This window comes from Rhinoderma darwinii, chromosome 1 (genome assembly GCF_050947455.1).
Source record: "Rhinoderma darwinii isolate aRhiDar2 chromosome 1, aRhiDar2.hap1, whole genome shotgun sequence".
NCBI lineage: Eukaryota > Metazoa > Chordata > Amphibia > Anura > Rhinodermatidae > Rhinoderma > Rhinoderma darwinii.
In genome coordinates, this window is record NC_134687.1 from 407194560 (window position 1) to 407216213 (window position 21654).

The window sequence follows — 21654 nt, forward strand, 5'->3', positions numbered from 1 at the left end:
GGGGTATTGTTTTATTTATTTAAGTTACTTATATAGCGCCAACATATTACGCAGCGCTGTACAGAGGTCCTCTTTTTCTTTTTTTTTTTTTTTTTTAACTCGGGAGAAATTGCTTTACAAATGTTGCGGTGCTTTTTCTCCTTCAGTCCTTGTGGAAATGAAAAAAAATAAATAATTACCTAAACCTACATTTTCTTTGAAAAAAAAAAAAAAATGTAGATTTTAATTTTCACGGCCTACTTCCAATAACTTCTGCAATAAACCTATGGGGTCAAAATGCTCACTATACCACTCAATTTCTTTGAGGGGTGTAGTTTCCCAAATGGGGTCACTTTTGGGGGATTTCCACTCTTTTGGCACCGCTAGAGCTCTTCAAACCGGACATGGTGCCTAAAATATATGCTAATAAAAAGGAGGCCCCAAAATCCACTAGGTCCTCCTTTGCTTCTGAGGCCGGTGCTTCAGTCCATTAGCACTCTAGGGTCACATGTCGGTTATTTCCTAAAACTGCAGAACCTGGGCAATAAATATGGAGTACGTTTCTCTGGTAAAAACTGTGTGTTACAAAAGAAAGAAAAAAAAAAATGGGATTCAAAACGAGTTTCTGCACAAAAAAAAAATAATTTTTTTTTTGTAAATTTCACCTCTACTTTGAGGGTTAAGAAACTTTCTAAATGCGGTTTTGTACTTTGAGGGGTGCCGTTTTTAAAATGGGGTGACTTATTGTGGGTTTCTAATATATAAGGCCCTCAAAGCCGCTTCACAACTGAACTGGCCCCTGTAAAAATAGCCTTTTGACATTTTCTTGAAAATGTGAGAAATTGCTGCTAAAGTTCTAAGCCTTGTGAGGTCATAGAAAAATATAAGGAGGTTCAAAAAATGATGCCAATCTAAAGTAGACATATGGGTGATATTAATTAGCAAATTTAGTGTGGTTATAACTGCCTGTCTTACAAGCAGATACATTTAAATTTAGAAAAATGTTAATTTCTGCAATTTACAAAATGTTGGTGTTTTTTACAATTAAAAACTAAACCACGAAATCGAGAACATTTTGCCAGTAACAAAGTTCAATGTGTCACGAGAAAAACTCAGAATCGCTTGGATAGGTAAAAGCATTCCAAAGTTATTACTACAAAGTGAAAACGTCACATTTGAAAAATGAGGCTGTCAGGAAGGTCAAAATGTGGCCAAAGAGGGAAGGGGTTAATATTACATGGTCATGTGAACCATTAAGCATTTTTTAGAAATTGCCCTCTTACCTGTGAAGGCTGTACAATGATCGGTACACCCAGTAACCTTTGACCAGTTAGCCCTATGGCTAGTTGCGCAGTTTGGATTTCAACAAATTCAACATACGCTATGCCCCTCGTCCTGCGTGAGTTTTTGTCAGAAATTATCTTTACATCTCGTACCTTAAAAACAATTAAAAAAGTTCAGCCAAAATGAAAATATACACGAGTAGTTCTTGAAATTATTTTCAAGAGGTGACTAACTTTGCCAACAGGTGAAAAGAAGTCTACCAAGTCTCGTGGACGAATCCGTGCAGCCAGCTGCATACACAACACGGTCCGCACATCCCGTTCCTCTGCAGTCAAGTATGATTTAGGTGGCCTTTATAAAAATAAAGATGTTAAGTTTCAACATTTAGTAATAATATTCTTAATAAATATATATATATATATATATATATATATATATATATATATATATATCTCATTTGCTGTAATGAACACAATTTTACTAAAAGAAAAAAAATTGTCAGGTAGAAGCCCCATCTCAAAAAAAGATGACATTCAAGTACTCCAAGGTTATGAACATACACTGTACTGCACACCTCAGTGCAAGAACCCTTCCCTTTAGGTATGCAAGTTCGTTCTCCTCCAAGAGGAGGAAAAGAATCTCTCTAGTGACACCTATTGGAGCTTCCATGTTAGTCAATGTTTGACCTGTAGAAGAGCCTGGAAACAGAAATAGGGATTTTAGCCAAGCCAAAGTCTCCGCCATCCCCCAAGTACCCCTTAGAGACATGGTACATGCACCACAGGTTAGGGCCTGGAAGCTAGAAGGTAACAATTAAAACAAAACAAAAAAAAACAAACGACCAAACAGAACACTAAAAAGGTAGTCTTTCCATTAGCCAGCATCTAGCACCAACAGGACTAGAAGATGTTTAGATTGACTACATTAGTATTCTAAAAATTAAAAAAACGCATGTGACTTTTTCCCCATAGGAAAACATTGATCAAGTCTCTTGCAAACATCACAATAAAATCCTCACATACAGTTAGAATATTCTATGAAGATTTGACACAAACTAAAAGACAGACCTGGATTTTACCAACAAGGGTGAAACTACATGTTTATGGGAAGTAATCGTAACTTAAAGCGTACCCAATTTTCAGAATTAGTTGTTAGATGTGTGTACATGAGGAATTGCACAATTTCTGGCCAATATAGGACATGTATGCTGCATTTTTTAGCAGTTTTCACTGCTGCAGGCTATCGCGGATTCTCAGACCCTGCCAACTAGCTCACAGACATCTAATAGCGATCATATCTTCTATACACAGCACACATAGAAGAGGAGAATCCTGCTCTCCTATCTTTAGGTGTCATACGACTGTCACATTATTATGACTACCTCCTACTTTCGACATCGGCAGCACATTGCCTATGATGGAAGGGATGTGTGGTGGGCTGGCTTGGTGGGTATATAAGGCTGTCTGAACACATCACTTATTGTTGCCATGGGTAAAAGGGGCAATTTATCAGAGCTCCAAAAAAAGGGATGATTATTGGCTTTCGGACCAAGGGTAGCAGTATTTCTCAAATAGCGCAGATTGTGAACGGTTTGCACACTGCTGTGGTGAAAGTGTATCGTGCGTGTAGGTCTCTGCGTCCCTGCTTCCTCCTCCCCTCTTCCCAGACTTCTATGGGCAGTCTGTGAAGAGACACACCCCTACTTACTGTAGTCCGGATTTTGCTTAACAGCAGATTACAGGAAGGGAGACACCTAGTGCAAGTAACTTGACACAGAATTTGAATGAATAAAACAACTACATTTTAACGTTGATATATATCTGGTATACTCTTAGATTAGCATAAATTGTTTGAAAAACTGTTCATTTAACACCAGACTTGCAAATACCTGTATGGGCTTTTTTCTTTGTGTCGAGGACTGCGACTCCTGTTACGTGCGTAGTGCCGCCTGTTAAGGAAAGCACAGTTAATAAATATATTTCTCATAAAAAATATATTTAGGGTGGGTGCTGGTCATCGGTTGTTCTTATTCCCAGTTAAACAAATCGATATTAAAATATACTGTCCCAAACTGAAAACATGGTTACAGTATAGGAGAGTATTCCTGTCGAGTAGTAGAAACTCCTAGTATCAGATAACTAAAAACAGAGTTCACACGTTACCAATGATTTCTTGTGGACAGCACACAAAGTCCACAAGAATTACAGTACAATGCATGTGATTTGAGTTTCCAAAACCCCATCCACATACAGTGGAAAGACAGTCAGCACGGTATTGAGAGCAGCATGTCAACTCTGCTGAGGATTTCACCCTTTGCAATGCGATAGGGTAAAATCTGTGGCATATACGCAACCAAATCAGCATTTTACACACGCAGATTCGTGAAAAAACAACAGCTAAAGCCGTGGTGGAAAATCTCATCACATGTGAACCCAGCTCACAGGATTTTAGAGATCTTTCTAACATACTTGATAAGACTATGGTTCTCGCTGTCTTTAGTCATATTTCCATTGCTTTAGCTCACCCAGGACTGCGACGTCTAAAACGTTCTTCATGGCGGCAACTACGATCACGGCTCCTAGAGCTGTACCTCCTGCCTCTGCTACGGCTTCTGTGCCTGCGTTCACGACTTCTGTGCCCATCTCTACTGCTCCTTCTTCTGCGATGGTCTCGGCTTAGACTACGGTTAAGGAAAGTCTCTGATTAATTTAAGAATAAACTAACATTTATTTTTAATAGCGATATATAAAGTTTACAGTTACCTTCTACGTTGATCACGGCTCCGCGTTGGACTCCTCTTTTTGCTAGTAAGGAAGGACAGAAGTGAATACATGGCAATTACAAATTCAATCCATGGTAGGTCAGCCAACTCTGAAGGCAATTTTTCAACATTTTATGATGGCCTGAAGCTGTTGGGGATTATAGGCTTCACAGGTCTTTCTAAGGTTGCCACCAATCTCTGATTTAACAACATAAGGCCGGGTTCACATCTGTGTTGGAGGCTCTGTTAGGGGCCTCTGTGGTAGATCCGGCTAACATCAAACAATAGCGCAGCATTCTGGGCCATTGCTTCTGGTAAAACCACGGACACCTTGACGGAACCTATTGAAGTCAATGGATTCCGCGTTACATTGGAAGCGGCGATTCCGGTATTTTCATTGTTCCGTTCCTCTGACGGAAAAACCAACGCAGATGTGAATGAGGCCTGACTCCTTTTATGCTTACTTACTGTGATGTTCCCCCAAATATTATCGCTGGGGTCATTGGACAGCTAAAATTATGGGCTTTAAATTGATACCAAAAGCGAAGCTCTGGCCCATATATTCTAGTCACGGCAATAATTCAATGCAAATTGGCACCGCACACTAAGTGTAATAGGTGATCTACGGAAGGATACACACATATTTGGGACATATATCCTCAGCAGTGAAAGGGTTCATGTTAAAACGCAGAAAACCCTTTTAAGTGAATCTAGTCCGTGTGGGTTGAAATAAAGCACAGCAGACGGCCCTATTGATTTCAATGGGGCTATTCACACATGCGAGTTTTCACGCGAGTCCGTTGCAGCAAGCTCACTGCATGTCCTATATTGGTGCGTACCTAGCCGCCTATTCAAGTCAATGGGTGCGTGAAAACCACGGAGAGCACATGCATGCACATCTGTGTGCAGTTCGTGTTTTCCGCATCAAGTACATTAAAAAACAAAGAAGTGATTGCGAGTGCATGAAAAACGCATGTCACTCGCAATGCACACTGATGCATAACAACGCACACGGACAGATTTAGGTGCGTTTATCGGTCACGCTCGTGTGAATGTAGCCTTAAGGGGGTTTTTACACAGGACGATTATCGGCAAACGGGCATTAATTTAACACTCGTTGCGGATAATTGCACTGTAAACAGGGGAACGATCAGCAGACGACCAAACAAACGCTCAAACATCTGCTGGTCGTATTGTTTTACAAAAGTAAAAAAGATTAGCGTTGTCGGCAGCACATCTCCCTGTGTAAATATGGAGACGCGCTGCCGACATGATAGAAATTTATGGGGACGAGTGATCGGAATAATGACTGCTGGTCCCCATCCATAGCTCCGTGTGTCCGGAGCAGACAAGCACTGTTCAACGATATCTTGTTGATCTGATCGGCGCTCACTGCACCGGCCAAGTGTAAAAAGGGCCTTCAGACAAATTTATAGCTACAAGCAATATGAATTATTGGTTTACCTGCTGCTACTTTGGCTGCCATTGTTTCCAGAATGGCTGCTGCTTTCTTGCTCCTTTATCTCTTTATTTTGAATTTCTTCCTGTTCAGCCCAACAACAAAAAACGCCACACCAACACAAGACGATCAGGCAGGTCCGACGACAGAAAAATATGCAAGACGGGAAATGCAAAAGACAAAAAAAACAAAAAAAAAAAAAAGAAACTTATTGGCCAAAACTATATTTCGGGAAAGGGATTTGAGAAATTATTAAAATATTTGCTGATCCTCTTGCTCATCCTTCATTAAGGCCAAATGCACACGATGCGCATTACGTGCGTCAAATCCGCAGCGTAATACAGTACTAGCAAAGTAAATGACAATTCAAGAAATCTCATCTACACATTGTGATTTTTTACTGCACGTAAATTGACCTGCGGTGCAGATTTTAAAATCTGCAGAATGTCAACTTATCTTAAGTTTCTGCTTGCGATTTATAGCCAACTAGTTTTAAAACAAAAACGCACCAAAATCTGCATCAAAATGTAAAAACCGCACATAAAACGGGGAAAAAAAAAAAGCACGATTAGGTGCAGAATTTCCTGCGGTTTTGATGCAGATTTTCTGCACCAAATGCTGCAACGTGTGCATTTAGCCTAAAGGTCACATTTAAGAAGAGTGTACCTAACATCTATACCTTACCGGATACATAAATGAGTTACAATTGTTTATCTCCCCACTGCATCTTGATACACACTGATAGCAAAGTAACGAGGAATTCTGACAGCTACACATGCAGAATGACTTGTCAGAAGCTTCAGACACAATTCTGCAGACAGATTTAGGAACACAAACCAGAATAGCTGGAATTTCAACACACTTGATACGTTTTAAATCTTAAGTGCATTTACTATATATTGAAAACGGTACAAAGAACTGCTTATGATGCTCAAATCAATGTTTTTTTTTTTAGTAGAAGTTAGGGCCAGTTCACATCAGCGTTGGGTTTCCGTTCAAGGATTCCGTAGGTGATTTCCGTCGTGGAACCCATCAATGGAATGTCAAACGGAAACCTTAGCTTCCGTTTGAATCACCATTGATATCAATGGTGACGGAAACATTGCTAATGGTTTCCGTTCCGGCAGTTGTCCATTTTTTTTAGACGGAATCAATAGCGCAGTCGACGGTCGAAACGGAAGCTAAGGTTTCCGTTTCACTTTCCGTTGAGGTGTTCCACTACGGAAACCTGAGACGGAACCCCTGAACGGAAAGCCAACGCGGATGTGAACAGGCCCTTCTATATCCTTTATGTAAACCTATTTTTAATGCATAAGTGTCCAGAACTTTTTAAAGTGTTCACGAGCGTTAGATTTTTTTAATTTTTTGATATTTATGCTTCCACTCCAAAATAACAAAATATAAATAACAGGAGGAACTAAACCTCAAAACCCAAAAAGAAACAGCTTTGCTTTGATCCTGTTGGTTGTCTTGCCGTCACAAACTTTTCAAGCCCCTTCCCCAGTTGAGCAGGGCAGGGAGGACTAGGTTCTATGAAAAGAAAGGGAGCGTGTTATAGAGTACCGTAAGTGACCAAATGTATTTAAAGGATCATCCTAAACACACAAGTGAGCTTTCCTCACAGCTGGGCTCCAAGAAGACATCCCTATTGAGGAAACACTACTGTCTTCACACTAAACGCACAATGGATAGCACACATAAGTCATGTATCCACATGCAGCAGAGTGGCGCTGGGCCTTAAAGGGGTTATCCTGGGAGTTAAACAAAAAAAAAACCAACTTTCTCAACCACGTGTATATATCTTTATACAACAACTTTCCATTAAAAAAAAATATATTTATGCGTTACTTCCTGATCCCCATTTGTATCGCTGCAGCTGAGGTCACACTTCTGGTTATTAGTCGGGACTTGTGGTTTCTGTGCGCTTATTAAACTACAAGTCCCATCGTGCACTGTTTTCCTCCTCTTGCCATGTGTCCCTACCCCCTCCAGCTTCCACCCAAGCACACCCTACTGATTACATAGTGTCAGGGCCGACATTAGACATTTCTGGGCCCCGTATAGCCAAGAAGTCTGGGCCTCCCTCCATTACCAAGGGTTGGGCAATGGAAACTGGTGCGTTCACGTTTGTACGTTATGCGCGTTAATGGATTTTGGTACGGATGTCAATTACAGTGAACGAAACCACGGGTCAGGCACATGACTGGTTAATGCCCTGGTTTTAATAACAGTTAATGCACCCGTTTAGTTCAATTCAGCCAAAACGTACCCCACTGTATAGCATACGGTAGGATCCGTCGCCCGGGAAATGGTCCCATAAATGAACAGTGACGTTAGTAGCTTTCCAGGGCTGGAGTCCCCAGAGCTTCTACTAGAGCTCTGCCCAGAGACTCCGGCACTGATCCGGATGCCCATATATGGACAGTGATGTCAGGAGCTTTCCCAGGGACAAAGTCCAAAGGCAGAGAAATTGCAATGCTCCGACTGGGGACTGGGGACTCCGGCATTGGGAAGCTCCTGACATTACTGTCCACATAGTGTTGTCAGGAGCAGTATACATTTTTTTTTTTGCGGGATCTCTTAGGATGGAATAGCACAGTCTACTACACGATTCCATCCTTCAAAAAAAAAAAAAAAAAAAAAAAGGTAAACCTGGTTCACTTAAGTTATATTGTGATTTGTAGTGAAGTTTTAGTCATGTGCCAATTTAAAAGCAGATTGTTCTTCTATTGCTCTTCCAACCTACATGTATTAGGTCTTGTTTTTCTCAGCACATGTTGGGCTTCCATATTGTGTAAAAAAAATAATTATATTTTTAAAAAAAATGTAAAAGGAAAAGGAATATGTAATTTTAGGTGTTTTTTTTTTATTTTTTACATCTGGTGCATGCCACTGGGTAAACACCTGAATACATATTTGGCAACTTCTGCCGTCTTCAATGATACCAAATATGTCCACATTTCTTGCACGCTGGGCACAAGGCAGAGCTTACAATGAATGGCGCGCAAAGTGGGTTTTAGAGAGCAAATATTCCATAGCGATCTCTGAGCATGTGACCAGTGTCGTGGCCAAAGTCGCAGTCAAGCCCCAGCATAAGATTGATCAATACATCTGATATGAAAGATATAGCGAGAAATAATAATAATCTTTATTTGTATAACACAAATAAAATGTAAAAATATATATCTAAATTGCGATTTATTTAAAGATATTATAATCACCTATCTATCCATCCATCTCATATTGATATATTAGAGTTGGGACACTAAACTGTCCTCATTGAACAGTTATTGTTCATAGTTAAATTCATATATGTATATGGTTTCACTTTACATGGTTGTTTTTGCATCCTATTTAATTTATAATTTTTTTTTGGGGTGGGGGTGGTATTTAACCCCTTAATGACCAGCCTACTTTAGACCTTCATGACTAAGCTATTTTTTATGTTTTTCCATAGTCTAATTCAAAGAGCTAACTTTTTTTATTTTTGCGTTGACATAGCTGTATTAGGTCTTGTTTTTTGCAGGACAAGTTGTAATTTTTAATAGCACCATTTTGGGTTCCATAGAATTTATTGATTAGTTTTTATTAACTTTTTTTTTGGGTGGGGGGGGGGGGGGGGGGGGGGAATAGAAAAAAAAACCTGCAATTTCGCCACACTTTTTTGCGTCCTAAATTTACGCCGTTTACCGTGTGGTATAAATAACAGAATAACTTTATTCAGTGGGTTGTTGCGAATGCAACGATACCAAATTTATATAGGTTTTGTATGTTTTAGTACTTTTACACAGTGAAAACATGTTCTTTTCAAAATTATTTGTTTTTGGTGTCTCCATATTTGAAGAGCCATAACTTTATTTTTTCGCCAGTGCAGTTGTATAGGGGCTTTTTTTTGTGCGGGACGACTTGTTTTTATCGGTACCATTTTGATCACTTTTTTTTTTAAAGGCAGGATTCAAAGAAAACCACAATTTTTGCATTGTTTTTTTATTACATTTTTTACAATGCTCACCGTGCGGGTTAAATTCTGTAATAACTTTATAGTTGGGGTCGTTACGGACGCGGCGATACCAAATGTGTAATTAACTTGATTTTGTTTTTTAATAATAAAAGTAGTTTGTAAGGGGAAAAACTGGGTTTTTCATTTTTTCTTAAACTTTTTTTTTTTTTTTACTAGTCCCACTACGGGACTTCACTATGCGATCCTACGATCGCATTTATAATACACTGTAATACTTCTGTATTGCAGTGTATTATGCCTGTCCGTGTAAAGCAGACAGGCATCTGCTAGGCCATGTCTCTGGCATGACCTAGCAGGCATACACTACAGGTAGACCTGGGGGCCTTTATTAGGCCCCCAGCTGCCATGGGAGACACAGACACTCGGCGATCTTATCACCGGGTGTCGGTGGGATGAGAGGGAGCTCCCTCCCTCTCTCCTAAACAACTCAGATGCAGCGCTCTCTATTGAGCGCCGCATCTGATGGGTTAAACGGGTGAGATCGATACTGACTCACCCGTTCGAGCAGGGATGCCCCAAGCCCTCAGCTACCTCTGGTAGCTCAGAGCAGGGAGATTTAACGGCTCCCTGCTCTGTTTATTTATTCAGATGCAGCGCCATAAAAAGGCTAATGCATCGGAATAAAGCTCGTTAGTGGCCGCCGTAAAAACACTATGGGGCGGTCACTAACAGGTTAAAGAAGAGATATATGCATCTATCATGGTGGCATTGCGCATGCTCTCTATTGCCACTCTTTGAAGCCTGTTTTGACCACTTCCGGTACCGGAAGAGAGACCTGGGCACAAAACTTTTGTGACGTGATCTGGGTTGCCTCTGAATTTGACTCCTTATCAGGGGAGACAACTCATTTGCGCATACTACATTGCTTTTTTTACTAGGGCTTGCGCATACCTTGTCGTTATTTGATGTGGAAACAGGAAGCGGGGCAGTGTGCACGTGCCCCCCCAAACAGGAAGTGGGGCAGTGTGCACACCAACCCTGAAACAGTTAGTGGGGCAGTGTGCGCCATGTGACGGTCTAACTTCCTGGTTCCTGTTTAGATTTGGCACCTAAACTGCTTGTGGGATGGAGTTTTTTTTTAAACCAGGAATGGAGTCCTTTGGGCTGAGGAGAGTTTTGTCCATATATATCACAGCCACCACTAGTTCCATTCCTTTGCCACTGCTATGTATCCATTGATTATATTGTATCATTAGGGATATAAAATAAGGCATCTTGTCCAAAAAGAGTTACCCCTGATTAAGCCTTACCAACGCCGATGCGTGTGGGGTCCCAGCCCCACTCTTGCCTTCACAGGACGTGGCCTTTAATTCCACCAGCATTGTGTATTAATCACATATTTTCCTATCTTGCACACCATCTTCTTTCATTTGCATGGTCTTTGCATTCTATATTTGACATTGCATTTTTAGTCATTCAAATGCAGATTTTTCTGTGTGTTCTTCCTTTTAAGTGACATTTTTCCGGTTTAAATTCTTATAGGGCAAAAGTAGGGGTCCTTTTGGTAATCATTTAGGACACGTGCTTTCTTTTTTTCTTCAATTTTAATTGTTTTTAGATGTTTTTTCCCTTTTGAGTACTGCAGTGCTCATGGTTTGTACTTTCATGTATAGTGTCAAAGTAATTTTAATTGTTTTGGATGTGCGACTAATAGCATTTGACTTTACTCTTTTTGTTTAGATGTGGGGCTACACGACTACTTTGGCCACGACACAGATCCCATGGCCAAAAATAGTTTTGTCTAGTAACCTACATTGCAAGTAAAATGACTGCGACCACATTCACTGTCATTATTCGCCATGTAGGCTACGGAATATAGTGATCTTTGGCCGCGTGACGATAGATAAGATAGATACAGGGGCGGACATAACATTGGTGCAACTGCACAGGGGCCCAGCAGGTAAGGGGGCCCAACATCACCTTAAAGTACCCTTCTTCTGTCTAATAAATTGAATGTAAATGCCTGAGCTAATGAATTTTATGGCTGTCAATCACTGATCGATTGTAATATAGACAGAAGGGGGTGACTTTTGATGAGATATTGGAGAAAGGGGCCCACATACTGTTCTTGCACAGGGGTCCTCAGCTGTGCGTCCGCTGCTAGATAGGAGATAGATATTTAAATGGAAAAAAAAATAATTACGATTACTGTTCTCCCTCTCCTGACAGCCTGCCAGGAGAGGGAGAAGTTACAGTAGGGTGGCAAAGGGGGAGGGGGGCAAGTCCGGCAGGCAGCTTTTTTTCAGCCATGTGGCTGGGACCCTGACGGCATTACTGCCCACATAGCGGCCCTGCATAGTGTAATCCCTGTGCTCTCCCGCTGGGTCTCCAGTCCCCAATCCCCTTTCAGCTCTTGTACACCACACATCATTATGGCAATGTACATGCCCCGGGATTAGATGCTGTTGAAGAGGACTAGCTTACTACTGCCGGTACGTCATAGCACAAGCCCCCTAGTGGTCACATGATGCGCTGACGACACTGGAGGGAGAGCTCAAGTAACCGAATGACACACTGACCCTGCTACAGTTAGCGGTCATGTGACTTCATGATGCTCCGAAACCACTAAAAGGGGAGAATGCTATCAATCACGTGGTCATGCGTCGGCAAGTCATCATTATGACACGAACTACAGAACTTATGGAGTCAGTGGTAGCTTATGAAAATTAATTAAACTGAGCTAGACTCGCTACACAAGTATACAGGCAAGTAGGATCAATTTCTAATTTTAATCAAATAGGCAATTATTTTTTTTGTGCCCGGATAACCCCTTCTTTAAATCATTCTGGGATATGGCTCAGTTCACATCCAAGCTACGATTTCCATTACTCTAATCCATAAAATGAACAAGATAACGGGAAAACCGGAAGCTTCGGATCCGTCGAATGACAAACAAACTAAACCAATTGACTTTAATGGTTTCGATCAGGTTCCCGTCATTTTGCCAGACAAAATAGCGTCGCATGCTGCGTTATTTTGTCGAGCAAAAAAAAAATCCTAATCAGCGACAGTTGCTCCTAATAGAGTCTCCGATGCAGATATGAACAGGGCCTTAGTGTTACCTGTGTAGAGCATCTCCCAGTAAAACAGCACTAAAGAAACAGGATACATTTGTGGTAAAGCAAGCGTTCCATTCTTTTTTTGGAACGTTTACGGTCTGTTTAAAGAGGCTGTCACCAGATTCTTAAATCCCTATCGCCTATTGCATGTGATCGGCGCTGCAATGTAGATAACAGTAACGTTTGTTTTTTTTAAAAACGTTCATTTTTGGCCAAGTTATGAGCAATTATATATATATATATATATATATATATATGCAAATGAGCTTTGAAATGGACAACTGCCGTGTTTTTTTTTCGTATGTCCAACTGGGCGTGTATTGTGTTTTTAACTGGGCGTATTTACTTGTTTTACTAACTGGGAGTTGTGAATAGAAGTGTATGATGCTGACGAATCAGTGACCAATCAGCATCATGCACTCCTCTCCATTCATTTACACAGCACATAGTGTTCTTACTAGAACGATGTGCAGCCACATACACAAGTGTCCTGATAATAAATACACATGACCTCCAGCCTGGACGTCATGTGTATTCAGAATCCTGACACTTCTGAATCTTTTCTGTGAGATTCCAGCAAGCCACGCGTAATCTCGCGAGATTACGAGGTAAACAAGATTTTGTTTCCCTTGCTGGAAATCTCACAGAAAAGATTCAGAAGCGTCAGGATTCTGAATACACATGACGGGATATCCATGTCAGGATTCTGAATACACATGACGCCCAGGCTGGACTCCTTGTTCCAGCCCAGCTTCTTTCACTGCACTATCACACTGTAACAATGGGCTGGAACAATGAGAAGTGTATGACGCTGATTGGTCACTGATTGGTCAGTCATACACAGATCTTGTAGGAGATAGGGCACTAATAATCTGGTGACAGAGCCTATCTCCTACATAAGGAGATGGGCGCTGTAATATAGGTGACAGTAATGCTTTTTATTTAAAAAAAACGATCTATTTTCACAACGTTAGGAGCGATTTTGGTTTATGCTAATGAGCTTTCTTAATGCCCAAGTGGGCGTATTTTTACTTTCGACCAAGTGGGCGTTGTACAGAGGAGTGCATGACGCTGACCAATCAGCATCATGCACTCCTCTCCATTCATTTACACTGCACTAGCGATATAGTTATATCACTATGTGCAGCTACATACACAAGCCCTAACATTACTACAGTGTCCTGATAATGAATACACATGAAATCCAGCCTGGACGTCATGTGTACTCAGAATCCTAACACTTCTGAATCTTTTTTTGTGAGATTCCGGCAAGTGAAACCAAATCTCGTTTAGCTCCGTAATCTCGCGAGATTTGGTTTCACTTGCCGGAATCTCACAAAAAAAGATTCAGAAGTGTCAGGATTCTTGTGTATGTAGCTGCACATAGTGATATAACTATAACTATAACTTATAATGTGGTGACAGAGCCTCTTTAAGCTTCGTTCACATGTGCGTCGAGGTTCCGTCAGACCTTTGTCAGGGGAACCCACGAAACGGAAACCATAGCTTTCCATTTGCATTACTATTGATTTCAATGGTAATGCTTCCGTTGCAAATGGTTTCCATTTGTCTCCGTTCCGTAAGGTTTCCTGAGCATTACCATGGTTTCAGTTTGCCTTTCCGTTAATAGGTTCCTCGACGGGTCTAATGGAACCCAACAACAGAAACCGAACACGAATGTGAACACCCTTAACCCGTTAGTGACCGCCCTTTAGTGTTTTTACGGCTTTATTCTGATGCAATAGCCTTTTTACGGCGCTGAATCCTAATAAATAAACAGCAGGGAGCCATTAAATCTCCCTGTTCTCAGCTACGAGAGGTAGCGGAGAGCAAGGAGCAGCCCTGATCGAACGGGAAACAGTAATATCAGTATTGCTCTCACCCCTTTAACCCGTCAGATGCGGCGCTCAATAGCGAGCGTCGCATCCGAGTGGTTTTGGAGAGATGGAGGGAGCTCCCTCTCTCACCCCACCGGCACCCGGCGTGTTATCGCACGGTGAACGCCGTAAAACAAACAAAAAAAAAAAACCGCAATAATTGCAGTTTTCTGCAAATATTGCCTTAAAAAAAAAAAAAAATGTGATGAAAAGTGATCAAAAAGTCGCATCTACACAAAACAGCACCAATAAAAAGACTAGAAGTCGTCCCGCAAAAAAAAAAACCTCATACAACTGCATCGGCGGAAAAAATAAAAAAAGCCATGGCAATTGAAATATGGAGACAAAAACAAGTAATTTTGAAAAAAAAAATGTAAAAACGTTTTTACTGTGTAAAAGTAGTAAAACATACAAAGTCTATATAAATTTGGTATCGTTGCAATCAAACAACCTGCTGAATAAAGTTATTGTATTATTTATAACACACGGTAAACTGCGTAAAATTAAGACGCAAAAAAATTGTGGCGAAATTGCTGGATTTTTTTCCTATCCCCCCCCAAAAAAAAGTAGACGCAAAAATAAAAAAAGTTACAGTTCTTTGAAGGAGACGATGGAAAAATGTAAAAAATTGCTGTGTCATGAAGGCCTAAAATAGGCTTGTCACTAAAGGGTTAAACATTTCAAGGCCAACAAAGAGTTACATATGCAGAGAAACTAGACCATACAATTCTGTAACAAGAAAATGAATGCTCTTAGGCCAAACGGCTCAATGCAAACTCATCAATATAAGGCCTCGTTCACATCTGCGTTGGAGGAACTGTAAGGGACCTCCAATGCAGATCCGGCCGAGACTACCGAAACAATGCAGCATGCTGCGCTATGGTTTCCATTAAAACCACGGACACCCCCAGGCGGAAGCCGACGGAACCCATCAAAACCAAATGGGTTCAGTCGGCCGTGCCTGTTGTGCAACAGAACCGTCGCTTTCCGGTTTTCCCTTGTTCTGCTCCTTTGACGGAGAAGAATACCAGAAAGCCATGATGCAGGTGTGAACATAGCCTAAGACCCTTAAAGATTCTTACATGAGGTATCTAGAAAGCCCCTAATTACTATGATAGCAATAGCTATGGTGGGAATATTTATTGATGCATTTTCCAGAATAACCTGTTTAGAATACTATATTCTGAAGGCCTGTCGACCGTTATTTACATGACATTTGTTTGGTTATACAATGCTTGTGAACACCAGATACAATTTTGCATTGTTTAGTTTAGTATGCACTATATTGCCCAACTTGGTAAGCTGGCCATACCGAACACATTACCATCAACCAACCGACCCCAGCGTGCATGTTTACGGGAGGGAGCGGGGCTTCTAGGGACAGCTGTCGGCCAATAAGCCATCTTATATTTATGAACAGAGCAGTACACCAGCATTAATACATCTCTCCCAGCATGCTCTTCCATTCTAGAACTGAAAATGACTGGTCTGCACATACCCTGCTTGGACCAGTTGTAAATTACATGCTCGCATAGTATAAAGCTGGCCTTGTTCGGGTATATTCAACATTAGCCAAATCTTTAAACATCCTATTACTTTTACACAATGTTTTCTTCTAGATGAACAGTAGCACATTTAATCACACCCTGCGTATTTAAAAACTCGGTGACTAAGAAGTTTATCGGCATTTGCGGGCGCTTCAGTTTCAGGCATAAGTGGCATGTATAAACGCTGCACATCTTTAACATATATTTTTAGGAGGAGTTGTGCGTCTAAGGCTCCCCTGGGGTCAGACTTTTACCCACAAACATGAATTTATATGCATTTTTTTTTTTTTTACATAAAATTATACTTTAATGCAAAATTGAACGAAGGCATCCAGGAGTAAAAAGTGGCATTTTAACAATTGGCCAGGGTTTAATTTCAGGAAATAGAAGGGCATTGAGGCATAAGATGTTTTTCATTTTATAATACAGATTTGGCAGTGAAAGGGTTAAATTGTATAGACGTATTATTATGCTAAAAGGTTTCAAACATGAAACTACCGTTAGTATAAGTTTACCTCTTTTCTGTCAGAGGATCGAAAGATTAAATGGAAAAGAGGGGTTCCGTTATAATTACCATGGATTTCAATGGTAATTCTTTTGTTTCCGTTGCTTTCCGTTTGTCTCCGTTCACTAGGTTTCTGTGGTTTTTTTCACAGAAGCAAAAGTGCAGTCTGCAGAACTTTTGATTCCATTAAAAAAAAAAAACGGAAACCTAGCGAACGGAGTCAAACGGAAACAAAAGAATTACCATTGAAATCAATTGTAATCCTAACGGAACCGTTGCTTCCCGTTTAATCTTTCGATCCTCTCTTCCTCTGACGGAAGAGAGGGAAACGTATAGTAACGCTAGTGTGAAAGAAGCCTTAAGGAAAGACTAAGGCCTCATGCACACGACCGTAGCCGTGTGCACGGCCGTGATTTTTGGGTCGGCCGGCTGCGGACTGTCAGCGGACTAGCAGCCGCAGGCCGCCCGCACATGCACATGTTTTCAATGAGCCCGGACTGCAGAACCGGGCCGTAATAAGACATGCCCGTTCTTTCTGCGGTCCGGGCTCCCGGGCCGTGCACGGACCGCAAAAACTACGGTCGTGTGCACGGCCCCATAGAAAAGAATGGGGCCGCAATTCTCCCGTGGATTTTCGGGGGAATTGCGGCCGCAAAAACACGGTCGTGTGCATGAGGCCTAAAAGCAAGTGAAAATCTACATGAAAGTTTATACCTTTTGCATTGCATAGGGTAAAAACCCACGGGACATCCCCAACATAAAGGGAATGCTGCGGATTTCAAAGTCTACAGTGGAAAAATACACTACGTGTGCAAAAGTTTTAAAAAACCCACATTCACATTTAGGCCCAGTTCAGTTTTTTTTTTTAACACCGATTTTGACACAAAGCGCAATGGAATTAGCGGCAAAAAACAAAATTTGTCTCCAATTGATTTCAATGGTTGGCGGTGGCGTTTTTTCCACGGCGGTATTTACCCACTTGCCGCAGTTCCGCCTCCGACCTCCCATGAGAGGCAGACGTAGCGTTTTTCACTGAAAAATCGCAGAAAGAATTTGCAAACTGGTCAAAGTCTGTCTCAAAATTCCCGCAGAAATTTGGAGGCAGATTTTTCTGCCTGCAAAAAACCTCAGTGTGAACAGAGCTAGTCTCCCAAGGAAACAAAAGTACAAATCAGATTTTTCTTTTCCTGATGGCAGGTCAGTTGGACATATATATATTTTTTTAATAGTTCTGAACAACAACAACAGTACAAGAAAATATTTCTACTTGCCTCTTTCTCTTGGCCTTTACAGGGAGCCTCCAGCGTTGCTTCAATCACAATATCAAAGTCATTGGAAGCCATGTCTGTTCCCAAGTGGGTTTCAGTTCTGCACAAAAGCAGGGTTGTATCCAGTAAATACTACATGTCAAGCACATACATAACAAAAAAATAAACAACTTCAAGTGTATGCAAGAAAAGCATGATCCAATGAGAAGTACAGATTGAATTTAACCCATTAAACTTGCCAATCAAGAGGTTGCAAAAGAACATGTGCTGAATATTACCGGCGGAAGTTCAATCAGTACTGCAGAATAAAGTTTTTCTTTTTTTTTTTTAAATCTCGTCATATCTCCCAAAAACACGTAGCCCAAAACCCAGATTGTGTTTATGCATATATATATATATGTTGTATATATGAATTCCACGTGTCTGGAGGTTACTGTAGATAAGCTACTGTCTAGGTAAGGCCTAGTTCACATAGCCTTTTTGCCTTCTGTCAGAGGCATTCGTCAGAAGGACTCCCAACAAGTACATCCAACAGAAGGGGACACATGCATACAGTGGGATACATCACCAGAACGCCCCAGGCAGAGCACTACCTGGAGCCCCGTGACCGGGAAAACTCCTGGCATCAGAATGCATTGATGTCAGGAGCTACAATGCATACAAGTCTCCAGCATCTGATTAACTGTGACCGGGGACTATAGCCCTGGGGAAGCTCCTGACATCACTGTACATGTATGGACAGTGATGTCAAGGGGTTCCCCAAATAGGGGCTAAATTTTGTAGCTTTTTATTAGGATTATTATTATTATTATTATTATTATGAAATGTATGTATTTATGCACATTTTTTAAATGGACATCAAAAATGTTATTTACTTTTTGCGCTACAGCTCCTATATATGCATTACACATAACTGTATAGCGCCGTTTTAAGCCAAATCCATCAGTCAGCTGGAAACTGCAACGTTTAATAAATGTAATTTTTAAAAATGTTAATAAAACACAATACATACATGTATGCTGTGTGTAAGATTCACACACACAGAACTATTAATCTTTGAAAGGTGTTTGGTGAACACTTGAGATCGGTCAGCTGGGTGCTTGTTTAGCCAAAAGCTATATAAAAAAATGTGTACAGCAAAACTAACATACAGTTCTCCTACACTGTAGATGAGAAACATGAACAACCTAACCCCTTAACGACCGCACATAATCCTTTTAACGGCGGTCATAAAGGAAACTTATGGCACAGCTCCACCTATTCACGGCACTGTGTCTAAAGCTCGGCATGGAAGAACAGGTGTCGAGCTGTCTAAAAGGCAGTCGGGCTACTACTCTAATGGCTGGAATTTGAGTAAACGCCGATCCCGGCCATTTAATCCCTTAGGTGTTACGGTCAATAGCAATCACGGCACCCAAGTGGTTTCAGAGAGAGTGGGTTTCCCCCTTTCAACTCTCGGCACCCCTACAACGCGATTGCAGGGTGCTAATGGGTTTCGAGCCAACCAGGAGCCTAACAAAGGCCCTCAGGTCTGCCTTTAGTGTATGCCAGAGGCAGGGCCTTAACCAGTTAGTGACCGGCCCATAGTGTTTTTATGTAGGTCACTAACGGGCCTTATTCCGCTGCATCGGAAGAAGTAAACAGAGCAGGGAGCGGTCAAATCTCCCTGCTCTCAGCTGCCAGATATTAGTATCGATCTCACCCGTTTAACCACACAGATGCGGCGCTCAATAGCGTGCGCCTCATCGGAGTGGTTTTGGAGAGATGGAGGGAACTCCTTCTCATCCCACTGACACCCGGCGATAAGATCGCCGAGTGTCTGTCTCATAAAGGCCCCCAGGTCTGCCTGTAGTGAATGCCTCTGGCATGACCTAGCAGATGCCTGTCCGTTTTACATGAACCGGCACAATACACTGCAATACAGAAGTATTGCAGTGTATTATAAATGCGATCGGATAATCGCATAGTGAAGTCCCCTAGTGCGACAAAGTAAAAAAAAAAAAAAAAAGAGTTTAATAAAAAAAAGTGGAAAAAAAAAAAACACTTTTCCCCCTTACAAACTGCTTTATTATTAACAAACAAAATAAAGTAAAAAAAGTTACACATATTTGGCATTGCCGCGTCCGTAACGACCCCAACTATAAACTTATTACATCATTTAACCCGTACGGTAAGCGTCGTAAAAAAATTAAATAAAAAAACATACAAAAATTGCTGATTTCTTTGAATCCAGCCTTAAAAAAATAAATAAAAAAAAAGTGATAAAAAGTGATGAAAAAGTCTCATCTACTCCAAAATGGTACCAATAAAAACTACAAGTCACCCCGCAAAAAAAAGCCCTCCTACAATTGCATCGGCGAAAAAATAAAAACGTTATGGCTCTTCAAATATGGAGACACAAAAACAAATAACTTAGAAAATAAAAAAATAAAAAAAAAAGTGTTTCCACTGTAGTAAAATATACAAAATCTATACAAATTTGGTATCGTTGCAATCATAACAACCTGCTGAATAACGTTAGTGTTATTTATACCACATGGTAAAACGGCGTAAATTTAGGACGCAAAAAAAAGTGTGGTGAAATTGCTGTTTTTTTTTCTATCCCCCCCCCCCCAAAAAAAGTTAATCAAACTCTATGTACCCCAAAATGGTGCTATTAAAAATTACAACTTGTCCCGCAAAAAACAAAACCTTATACAGCTATGTCGACGATAAAAATAAAAAAAGCATATAGCTCTTTGAATAAGACAATGGAAAAACGTAAAAAATGGCTTGGTCAGTAAGGTCTAAAATAGGCTGGTCATTAAGGGGTTAACCCCTTAGGCTGGGTTCACACGACCTATTTTTAGATGTAAACGAGGCGTATTATGCCTCGTTTTACGTCTGAAAATAGGGCTACGTCGGCAAATATCTGCCCATTCATTTGAATGGGTTTGCCGACGTACTGTGTAGACAACTTGTCATTTACGCGTCGTCGTTTGACAGCTGTCAAACGGCGACGCGTAAAAATACAGCCTCGTCAAAAGAAGTGCAGGACACTTATATACATTATATGCAGGACACTTCTTTCAGACGTAATTTGAGCCGTTCTTCATTGAACTCAATGAAGAGCAGCTCAAAATTTACGGCTGTCAGAGAAGCCTCGCAAAATGCGAGGAGGAGCATTTACGTCTGAAACGAGGCAGCTGTTTTCTCCTGAAAACAGTCTGTCATTTCAGCCGTAAAGGCCTCTCATCGTGTGCACATACCCTGAAAGCCGCAGCCTTGTTTTGGCCTCAAGACTCGGAGCCAATATTTCAAATCTGACATTTCACTTTATGTGGTAATAACTTCGGAATGCTTAAACCTATCCAAGCGATTTTGAGACGGTTTTCTCGTGATACATTGGGCTTTAGGTTAGTGGTAAAATTTGGTCGATATATTCAGTGTTAATTTGTGAAAAATATTTTGCGAAAATTTGTAACAAACAAAACAAAAAGCATTTTTTCAGAATTTAAACGCATCTGCTTGTAAGACAGATGGTTATACCAGTCAAAAAGTTACTAGTTCACATTTCCCATATGAGTACTATGTTGGCATCATTTTTTAAACATTCTTTTTTTTTTTTATAGGATGTTACACGGCTTAGAACATAAGCATCAATTTCTCATATTTTGAATAAAATTTCAAAGGCCCCTTTTTTAGCTACCAGTTTATTTATGAAGTTGCTTTGAGGGGCTTATATATTGGAAATCCCCATAAAACACCCCATTTTAGAAACTAAACCTCTCAAAGTATTCAAAAGTTTATTAACCCTGTAGGTCTTTCACAGGAATTTAAAGCAAAAGTAGAGGTGACATTTACAAAATGTAATTTTTTTTGTCATAAAGTTCTTTTTATTCAATTTTTTTCTGT

General features: G+C 40.7%; 1 protein-coding gene across 2 annotated transcripts in view; it reads right to left on the reverse strand.

Moving 5' to 3' along the window:
* The window catches only part of RBM23 (RNA binding motif protein 23), a 72340-nt gene that overhangs the window by 40364 nt on the left and 10322 nt on the right, over window positions 1-21654 (reverse strand). For both annotated transcript variants that reach the window (XM_075828927.1, XM_075828929.1), the window contains exons 2-8: window positions 17764-17860; window positions 5489-5568; window positions 4026-4067; window positions 3788-3943; window positions 3152-3211; window positions 1497-1614; window positions 1263-1415 (exon numbers count right to left, since the gene is read on the reverse strand). In XM_075828927.1, coding sequence (XP_075685042.1) covers window positions 1263-1415; window positions 1497-1614; window positions 3152-3211; window positions 3788-3943; window positions 4026-4067; window positions 5489-5568; window positions 17764-17835 — 681 coding nt within the window. In that variant the 5' untranslated portion in view covers window positions 17836-17860. The remainder of the gene's footprint in view (window positions 1-1262; window positions 1416-1496; window positions 1615-3151; window positions 3212-3787; window positions 3944-4025; window positions 4068-5488; window positions 5569-17763; window positions 17861-21654) is intronic.